This window comes from Cynara cardunculus (assembly GCF_001531365.2).
Source record: "Cynara cardunculus var. scolymus isolate 2C chromosome LG 14, CcrdV1, whole genome shotgun sequence".
Lineage (NCBI taxonomy): Eukaryota > Viridiplantae > Streptophyta > Magnoliopsida > Asterales > Asteraceae > Cynara > Cynara cardunculus.
Genome location: NC_037541.1, coordinates 1,343,492 through 1,354,224, shown reverse-complemented (window position 1 = coordinate 1,354,224; position 10,733 = coordinate 1,343,492). Strand labels below are relative to the sequence as shown.

Sequence of the window (10,733 nt, the reverse complement as noted above, 5' to 3'; positions counted from 1 at the left end):
TTACACGAATTCAGATATGGGATGAAATCGGATAGGGATGAAATCGTTTGGGGATGAACGAGTTTAAGAGTTTTAAGAGTTTTAGCCAAATGCTTTATAAGATAGTATATATATATATATATATAGAGAGAGAGAGAGAGAGAGAGAGAGAGAGAGAGAGAGGAGGGTTAGATTACAAACCACCTTATTCGTGAAAACTATGAAAACCACTCTCGAGTCTCGACCAATAGAAAATTTCCGTTTTTTATTCTTTAATTTTAATAAGTAAGAGTATAATTGTCATTTTACTGTATAATGGTTAATATTGGAAATGATTTAATTATTTTTAAATATGAAAACGTAAATATATAAACCGTTTAAATGGAAGGTGTAAATCAATTGTTTTTAAATATAAAACGGTGAAATAGTTGCATACAATGAAGATGACAGATTAATACAGTTTCATAATGTGAAACAAATTCATACAGTGAACCAGATTCACACATATGAATAAATATTGTGAAACAGATTCATACAATAAAGAAATACATTGTTATCTAGTTAAGAAATACAGATTAATACAATGATGAAATAATGTTTTTCATACAGTGAAATAGTTACATACAATGATGAAATACAGTTTCATTCAGTGAAATAGTTGCATACAGTGAAAAAGATAGTGATAAAATACAGTTTCATAAAGTGAAACAAATTCATATGGGTGATTTGCCGATTCTACCCTTTTTTTAATTTCCTAATATAACACTGTTTAATCTTGATCATTGATTAAGAAAATGAATGCTTGAGATTGGTTTGTAGGGTTTTCACAAATGAAAGTGGTTTGCAATCGATCGTTCCTCTCTCTCTATATATATACACACACATGTAGAGAGTCAGTCATTTGTTAACCAACAAAAAGATGATAACTTTGCTAACCAATTCAGACCGTCCAATAATTAAATCTACCACAACAAATTACGAAGAAATCACGATTCCCTAAAATCACTTCTCGACTAATCCAACTTTTTTGAACACGGGTTTGGGTTATACCAGGTTGGATTGAGTTGAGATTTTTCAGACCGTCATAATTGGGATTCAGTCATAACTAATACATGTATATACATGAATTCTGTAAATCTCCAGTAAAAATTGCAAGATTACACCATCAGATTTTCCCTCTGTTACAACCACAGATGCTGGAAATACTGCCCGAAAAGAACACAGATTCGACTGTGACGTGATCCGGAAGGAAACATCGATCAAATCGGGTAGGTTGATCGTAAGGTAGAGATCAGATGGTAAGAATTCCCGGCTAATTTGATCGTCGATCATGCTAGGATAGTTGTACCACATGCATCAGGAGCATGTTTTCCGTCATCGAAAACAAGGTTTCCGTTAACGAAAGTCGCCAGAACTTTTCCGGCCAGTCGTGATCCCATGTATGCCGATATGCTCTATAGACAAAGAACGTGGTTAGTTTCACGGCTTTCAAACAATTTATATTCAAGATGAGGAATACAGAGCGAGAGTGAGATAGACAAATGAAATAATTGTGGAAGGTTTTAGGGTTTTAATTCGACACAGTAGCTCAGTAATTTACCAATCTTGTCTCATTTCTTGATTTTTGTTCTACCTATTTTGGTGGGACAGGAAAAATGCATTTTTGTCCCGCTCAGTCTTGCCCTGTCTCGATCTAATTGTTCACAAGTTTTTGTCCTGATATGGCCCACGTACCAAATGCACCCATAAGGTCAAGGAAGGAAATTCGTACCGGATGTTTAAGGTGTACATGATGGTTTTCGTCAAGATTGAACTCCTCTTCCGGTTCCCAAACAACAATATCTGCATCCTTTCCGATTGCAATCGCTCCCTGCAAATATTTGATCATGTTATTATGCTGAAGAACGAAAATATGACGTTGATATTTGTGAAGATGTGGAACCCCTTTGAATCTCTCTCTAAAAGAGCACTTATAGGTTCCTATATAAATATATATATATATATATATATATATATATATATATATATATAAAGTAATTTGTCTTATATGCGCATGTGCATACCGAATGAATGGTTATCAGGTTATCAGAGGGTGTTCCTCAGTTTTACATTTTTATGGTTTTCTGCTGAACCTAATTCTATATATATAGAGAGAGATAGGTTCATACAAGAATGATACCTAATAACAATTCATTTGTAAGACATCACATGTGCATAAAAGTAATTTGCCTTATATGCACATGTGCATACCGCAAATGAATGGTTATCAGAGGGTGTTACTCAGTTTTGCATTTTTGTAGTTTTTTGCTGAACCTAATTCTATATATATATAGAGAGAGAGAGAGGTAGGTTCATACGAGAATGATACCTATTTAAGAAAATAAGAGAATGACTAAATTACATACAAAATCACATATGATTTTACATTAACAGCAAAAAAAGCATGAGAGCGACCCTATGACCGTGTGGCAAGGTCGCATGAATCACATGTGGTTATGTACCTGATGTTAGTGTAAAATCACATGTGATCGGTTTGTCTCTTATTTTCCTAAATAGGTACCATTTTCGTATGAACCCGACTCCATATATATATATATATATATATATATATATATATATATATAAAAGCTTGATGGTATGTTACCTTCATATCTTGGCCAGCAAGTTTAGCAGGCTTCTCACTCCACCATGAAACCAATCTCTCCAAAGTAACACCATATTTAAGCCCATATGACCAAGTCACAGGAAGAACAAACTGGAAAAAAAAAAACCAAGAATTATGCAAGGTTTCATGGTTTTAATGTGACATGGGTAGTTTAGTAATTTGTAAATCTTGTCCCATGTTAGTCTTGTCCTGTCCCAGTCTAATGTTGCACCAAACATAGGACAAGTTTTTGTTCTGTCCTGTGTTCCATGTACCACACGCACCCTAACGAACGATTTAGTACCAAAAGATCCCGAAAAGACAACTAACCTGTAACGAAGATATACCTCCCCAAGCCTTCAAAAAATCGCCTTCGGCAAAGAGTTTGAGCTTCGGCACCGACGGTGAATGATCGGAGCTCAACATGTCAATATGTCCGTCCTACAGTTTCAGATTTCACATCATAAGGTAAGATGGCGACCCAATAATACATGTTTTAGCCTTTATCCAGTCGATCTATAGTCTTGATACATTGGACCTCCAAAAAGTTTGGAACGCCCTGACGAAGACTATAGGAGAGATTATCGAAATTGAAATTACCATCAAGGCCTCCCAGAGTTTTTCTTTGTTGGGTGCATCGCGGATTGGTGGTGCACACTTGAAACGAGTGTCGCCTTCCGGGATTTCTTCTGCGGAAAAGGCTAGATAATGTGGGCAAGTTTCAACGGTTATGCTATCACCGTTACCTTTTGCTTCCTATAACAAAAACGACAATTATACCAAATGTACACGGTATATCTCACTCGAAAGTAGGGTCTGGGAAGGATCAGATGCATACTGACGTTTTGTTTATCACAAGGGGTAGAGAGACTGTTTCCTTTAAGACCAAAAAAGAAACGAGTACCTTGATCAATTCTAAAGAAGATCTAGAATCCGAGAGATGAACGATGTGAAGATGAGCTCCTTCAGCCGGACCACCGATTCTGGTGTCTTTTGATACCGTTAGCAACTCTCTAATGGCCGCCTCTTCCCTAACCGAACCAAAAACAGACACTTTTAGAAATTACGGTCTCCTTTAATAAGTCCGATTATGATCATGGCAAAATGCATCAAATGCCACAAAGTTTCAAAATTTTCTATTTTGTACCCATTTTGACCAGTAACGTGCCGATCCTATAACCTCAGATGACGTGGATACCAGTCGTCAGATGTTACAAGATCAGCAGGTTGCCGATCAAAATGAGTAAAAATAGGAAATTTTAACATTTAGTTACAACAAATAGAAAATCTTTGTTACATTAAATAGAAACAAAGGCAAACTTCGTTACATTTTGATCCATTTTTTATGTTAGATTTAAGAGAACTAGATGTACCATGAGGGAGGTCGGGTTTTAAGATACGTAGAATAGGACCGAGGATCATCAACACCATCGTTAAGTTCGATTTCTTCTTGTTTTTCAGCATGGACAAGCAAAGGTCTCTTGAACTTGGCCAATATCGAAAGCCCTTCCTAGAGGTACGAAAAAAAAAGAGAAAAACCGTTCAGAAAAACAATTTTGAACATCAAATAGACAAGATTAAGCATTCTAGATTATTTAAGTACCTTGATATGGCTAGCATCGGTCATGGGGAAGTCGTTAATTCCTGAAGGACACATGAACGACTGAAGACGGAAGATATACGGAACATAGAGTAAGACACAATGATAAAGAAAAATAACCTGAAAACGAAACAAAACTGACACAATAATCCCACTTGATAGTAGGGTACTGAGATGAGATGCATGCAGACCTGTCCTCCACCCCAAAGAGTAGAGCAGTTGTTTCTGTGAAGACCCCCAACTTGTGCAGGAGTGTGAGTGAACAAGTGATAAGAAAAAAATGGAAGTTTGAATCTTGGGTGTTTTAGGAAGAAGGTAGTTTTCATACCTTCAGACCAAGAACACCGGCGTTTAGGAGACCTTCTAGAATACTCGCGTTAAATGCATTTTCGGGTACTAGACCTCCCCAAAACCCTGCGTAAAAGAAATAAATGTAAGATTCGAGTACGAGAACAATCAATGTACATCTTACCTCTTAGATCCTACCTTTGTGTGGGATATACTGCGTTCGTTTGGTTTTGTTTGGTTCTATTCACCTATGAGAATATTGTATGATGTAATGTCGGGATTTAGAAATGAGTCACGGGGCAACTGATACGATTCCTCCTTTTACAAAAGGAGTATGACGTCACCCTCCGGAGCGCCGGGCAGGTGGGAAAGGAAAGGAAAGCCGACGTGAAAAAACATGAAAAGCATGCCGTTTACCAACATAATTTAGGTGAACGCTAACCGAGTAAGAGTGCAGTCTGGGTAAGTGTTGGCTGAAAATGGTTGTTTACTAAGTGTGTGGGTAAGCACTTAATGAAGCATTGACCGATTCAAAAAGCAACCCTTCATTATTGGTCAGCATATTTGCGGGTAAGTGTGTGTTGATAAACAACATCTCTTCTTAACGGGTAAGCATCTCTTACCCATTAAGAGGCGGTGAGCAGGTAGTAAACAATCCCTGAGTGCATCAAAATTGGCTTTTATTCGTTTTTCGGTTTCAAGAACTTACCAACATTAACAAAGATCCTCCCTTTTGCAGCCTCTACCTGTCATCCAAATTTTCATAATGATAAAAAATGAGTTAGCATTTCACTTGCAATGATTTAAAAGAAATACTCCTTCTGTTCCAAAATAAGTGTCCATATTTCTATTTCAGTTTGTCCCAAATAAGCGTCCATTTTCAAAAGTAAGTGTCTACCTTCCCATTCTACCCTTGATTATGAGACGGAGAAAATTTCTCTCTCCCTCTCTGTCAGTTATTAAGGGTAAAAGTGTCATTTAGTTAGCTAAAAAGTGTAATAATTGCACATCCCTAAAACCGTATGCCTTTTTCATTGTGGACATTTATTTTGAGAGAGAAGGAGTAACAGATAAAGCATATGATGAAGTGTAAATTAGACTTCTTCACCTTTAGTTTTAAGGTTTCCTCAGAGACGGTAGATGGAAAGCTATTCAGAGGCATATCTATCAATGTTGTTATCCCACCTGTATAAACAAAGATTTTAGGTCATTTAACATTTTCATCTTGTGGGTCCCATATATAACGACGAGGATATGATTGTGGGTCCCGGTGTGAAGTGACGGAGACATGACTAGCAATGTAGAGACAAGAGAACGGAAGAATATGATATACACATAACCTCTCATAAGAGTTCTTTGTAACACCCTAAAGCCCAAAGCAACAGGTTGACCAACTTAAAACCATGGTGGAAGTTATTGGTAGCCCACAACTTGAGGCTATAAAGAGCTCACAAATCCCATTTTACTATATTCTTGGAGGCGTAGTACAAGGGTAGCAGACTAGGTGTAACGACTTGAAAATATAGTGGGCTCGGAGAAAGGAGGTGGAAAGGGTGAAGGTGAGACGCCCCCTCCCCTCCAGACCCTATTTTCGAGTGGGATATACTGGTTTTGTCTGGTTTGATTCAGAAGAAATGATATAACAAAAGAAAACCTGAACTTTTTTCTCTTATTTTCCGTTTCAATCGAATTAAAAAACCGAATTCTAGAACAACTGATAGAATACTACCGCCTAATCGACGTACCAGCAACAGCAGCCTTCGTTCCTGAAGGAAATCCTTCCCATTCCGTCCTTCCCGGATCATCAAGATGCGCATGCCTACGACCAACACACAAAAGAATTCCGTTTTACGTGTAAAGATTCCAACTTTTCGTCACTTTGATTACTAAAGCTTACATCTTTGATATCGTATTCGATCTACAACACAAAGATCAAAAAGGGGAAAGAAATCAAGATTATTTATAGAAAAAGTTTCTTACACGTCAATTAAACCAGGCATCACAACAGCTTCTCCATAATCAATCACTGGTCCATTCTTCATTTGTCCCTGCCAATCCTTTTCTTTAACCAAAGATATGATTCTTCCTCCATTGATCTCAACTGCCCATTTGCAAATTCAATCAACATATCTAAACAAATTCAGCAAAAGGTTGATTACTGGCAACCCTGATGGGGCCCACATGAAACCGCCCCCCCCCCCCAGACCACATGTGAGGAGGCATTTCAGAGGGTGAGGGGTTCAAACCCGTCTCTAGCGGGATTATTCAAACTTGAACTTGTTGTGTATTTGAGCAAAGTCGCTTTGCCCCTTTGCCAACTGAGCTATACACCCGAGGGCAGCATAGTCGACTTCTTCAAGTCTTATTTAGTGTAATTATGATTTTTTTTTCTCGATTAGTGTAACAAACACGGTTCTTATTTCTTACCCAGTTTTACTTGATAAATGGGTTTTCAACCTATGCAGCATCAGTTGATTTTGATGTGACATTTTTCCACATAATCATATATTAGAATATAACTTGACCATCCACGTCAATGAAAGGTACAAGATCAACTGGTTATCGGTCAAAATGGGTACGAAATAAAAGCAAAGTTCGTTACATTTTGGCCCTTATGAAGTTAGCTTGTTTGACTTCAAGTGTCAAAATGTATACGAGGCGTTGAACAAACCTGCGCCGGAAATTATCTCATGAGGTGTCACAATCCGCTTGCTAACGATCCAATAACGATCATGAGGAAGAAGGCTGCAGCCGGTTGTCGTAGATTGCTGCAATTTGTATAGGTCAGAATGTTTCCTTAATTGCATCAAAGACATAGTTTCCCAAAATAGAAATGGTGCTTTTGAAAGTAGATTCCCAAAATAGGAACGAAAACAAAGTTTCTTCCATTTTGATGCAATTTTCCGTAACTTTTAGACCATCAAACTTGCACAAGTTCTTAACTGCTTCTTAAAATCTGACTATTTTACCTCAAGAAATAATTTTAGAATCAGAACTGGGATTTTCTAGACACTAGAAATCCCTAATGTTTGTAGGAAATTTCAAGAACATGTATATATTATAGAGTTGGGTTCACACGAGACCAGCCTGTTTTCGTGAGACTCGTGAGACGATAAAATAACACCGAACCTTCACAACAAAACATTGTGAAGGTACAAAAAACACCAAACCTTCACAGCAGAAACAATGTGAAGGTTTACCTTCACAGTGCTTTGTTTTGAAGGTTCAACGTTATTTTTGTGATCTCGCGAAAACAAGTTGGTCTCACATGATCCCAAGTATCTCTCTATATATGTGTGTGTGAGTGGGAGCATAATTAATGAGAACCCCATATATTGTGAGAATTGTAAAAACTTTTACCCTAAGGTATTGTTTAACATGATATTTTTCCATGTAAGCCTAGATTTTAATGTATTTATTAACATATATTTGTTCCACAATGTGTTTGTTTCATATGTGTTCACAATGTGAAACCTTTTTATGTGTACTTTTTGTTATACAAACACGTAAAAAAATTCGCATTGTTCAAATATATGTAAATCAATACTCTAAATCCTAAACTTTGATAAAAAGATCATATGAAATAAATCATGATGCATCAGTTCTCGAGGTTATCACAACTTTATGAGTTATTACCGATATATATATATATATATATATATATATATATATGTGCACACTTCTCGAGTCTCTGAACAAGTTCCAGAGTGTGTCCAACTGCATGTGACACAAAGACACACAACAGCAGATTCCACCGTATTAAATTACCATGTGAACTCATTAAATTATCCTTTAAAAGAGCCACTTAGAAGAGTAGGGGGTTCAACATATATTGAAGAGAAAGTGTTCAAATCTAGCCAATCCCTTAGACCTTATTTTGCATAATTAACTTGGATTGGGTTCACGTGAGACTAGCCTGTTTTCGTAAGACCCATGAGACCACATTTTTACACTTGAAACTTCACAACAAAATATTGTGAAGGTAAAAGAAAATCTGAACATTCACAGCACAGTGTTTTGCTGTGAAGTTTTAAGTGTAAAAAATTGTCTCGAGACTTAAAGAGTCTCCACCATTGCGTAAATCAAGTCTAGATGCAATTTGGATAGAAGTCGTTTCAGGGAATTCCTTTAACAATGACCCGATCTTCACCATTGAACCAAAAGATTCATGGGTTATTGGTTTTAGCTCGAATGGAGATCTACATGGCAAATTGATCAAAATTTTGACTGACAGTAACTGTTGCCCTGTTGGAGTCCCACTTCGGCTACCATCAAACCTAAGTATAGGTTGAAACCTCCTCTCTCTCTCTCTCTCTCTCTCTATTAAAGAGTTTCTTTAGATCGAGGTTCAAAAAAGTTCCACATATCCTAACATAGTATCACCGCAGGTGAACCCAACAACTTCTTCACCTCCTCTCTAGGGGCACCGTTTAGCCTGCGTCCGTTAGCTAGACACGAACCATCAAACCTCTAGCAACATCCCTATCACTACAAGAGTTCTTTTATATAAAGACTCAAAGGTCCCAACACTATAAAACCACATATTTAACCACTTGGGTTGTGGCCACCGGTTAAAGTTTAGGGGATGCACCGGAAATCACATCTTCCCCAGGTCCGAATCCGAGGCCTTGTGCCTATGGAGGTTGACAGCAGACCATTCACAGTCCCCAAGAATTAGCAGGTGTATTATGTAAGCTGGTCCGGAAACACACATATATCCAACACACACAAAAAAACCCACATAGTTTATAGTCAAAACATGTAAAAGGAATGTGTAGAAAGTGAAATAATCCGTAGAGAAAAGAATTAGGGTTTATAAAAATCAAACCTTTTGAGAAGTATGATTAGAGTAGAGGATGAAGAGCAAATATAGAATCAATGGCATCATAGAGATAAGAAGCCTCCATGTTCCTGATTCCATTTCAATGGCCGACGGCGACGAGGGTTTGGCCGGAGATTGTGAACTTCACCGGAAAAAGGAAGAATCTTTAGGATGGATTGATGGCAGTCGGCGGTGTCTCCGGCGGTCTGGCCTTCATCTCCGATTGGTGGTTATATAGAAAAAAGGATTTTCTGATTGGCAAATGGCCAAGTGATGTGTTAAATTTATATTCTTTTTTATTTTTAATTGATTTTTCTACGAATTTTGGATCATGTGATGGTCTTTCAAGTGGAGCAGTGGCGGAGTCACAGTCCACTCTCATAACCATTTTTCAACACAAGAGTTTAAAAAAATTATATTATTAATAATCTTTAAGTATGGTAACGGAGCGGAGATGGGGTGGGTTTTGTAATCCCGGCCTCGGTTTTTTGCACCAGACCCCGGTCCCCGACGGGTACGGAAATTAACATCTTGTCTCCAATCAAACCCAAATGAAGAATATCCGTTAGTTTGAGTTTACCAGGGATCCCCGGTCCCGACCCTGATTTGAATGATAACCCCGGCTCTGACTTGAGTCTACCGTGGATCCTCAGTCCCGGGCCGGGATTCGTTTTAGCGGGGAATCTCCGTCCCCGTTCAAGGCAGATGAACTGAGTTCCCCACCGGTCCTTAATAATCTTATCATTAAAGAGTATTAAAATAATAATTTCTTTTTTTATTTAAAGTTTTCTTTAAATTTATAGATTTTTACAATCTTTCTCTTCTTTTTGTATACAAGATAACATAGCTGTTAAAGCAAAAAAAAATGTTAAAATATCTATCTTATTTATTTTAACATAGTTGTTAAAGATGCTCTAAAAAATTATAGTTGTAAAATTGATTTTTGAAACAACATTTTTAACATAATTTATCTAAAATATAAAATGAAAAGTAAAAATCTCTAAAATAAATACATTGACTCCAAAATATTCTTTATTTTCGAGATTTCTTAATTAATTATATTATTTAAATATTTCATAATTTTATGATTCCAATACAATAAAAAGATATATATATATATATATATATATATATATACTATATTATAAATTATTTTTTACGCATGAAGTATCGTTTAACGATGCATATTATTTAAAATTCAAGATTACAAATAAAATATGCGTAAGTACAACTTATTAAAGTTTTATGTTTGAATTCGTATAACTAACTAAAAATAGACATAACGAGATAGAAGATAAACATTTATTTTAAATATAAAAGATCTACAATATAATTTGGATAATTATTATGTTCTAATAGAATATTTAATTATTATCCTTATAAAAAATTATATTATTAAA

The 10,733-nt window shown here is 36.5% G+C and overlaps 1 protein-coding gene across 1 annotated transcript; it reads right to left on the bottom strand.

Moving 5' to 3' along the window:
* Window positions 1-1,049: 1,049 nt before the first annotated feature.
* Window positions 1,050-9,580, bottom strand: LOC112526621 (allantoinase). The gene is made up of 15 exons (XM_025136981.1): window positions 9,340-9,580; window positions 7,183-7,279; window positions 6,492-6,612; window positions 6,257-6,330; window positions 5,620-5,696; window positions 5,221-5,257; window positions 4,552-4,637; window positions 4,227-4,286; window positions 3,997-4,133; window positions 3,528-3,654; window positions 3,224-3,379; window positions 2,954-3,064; window positions 2,624-2,734; window positions 1,751-1,849; window positions 1,050-1,433 (listed from the first exon to the last, which is right to left on the bottom strand). The coding sequence occupies exons 1-15, from the start codon at window positions 9,430-9,432 to the stop codon at window positions 1,308-1,310; spliced, it is 1,512 nt and encodes a 503-aa protein (XP_024992749.1). The 5' UTR covers window positions 9,433-9,580; the 3' UTR covers window positions 1,050-1,307.
* Window positions 9,581-10,733: the final 1,153 nt, after the last annotated feature.

Bases quoted from the DNA above. Each gene is read 5' to 3' on its own strand.
- LOC112526621 (XM_025136981.1), bottom strand. From the start codon at position 9,432: ATGGAATCAGGAACATGGAGGCTTCTTATCTCTATGATGCCATTGATT. The intron at 6,331-6,491 runs GTAAGAAACTTT...TGTTGGTCGTAG, and splicing joins ATGCCTGGTTTAATTGACGT to GCATGCGCATCTTGATGATC. The intron at 1,850-2,623 runs GTAACATACCAT...AAATATTTGCAG, and splicing joins TTGCTGGCCAAGATATGAAG to GGAGCGATTGCAATCGGAAA.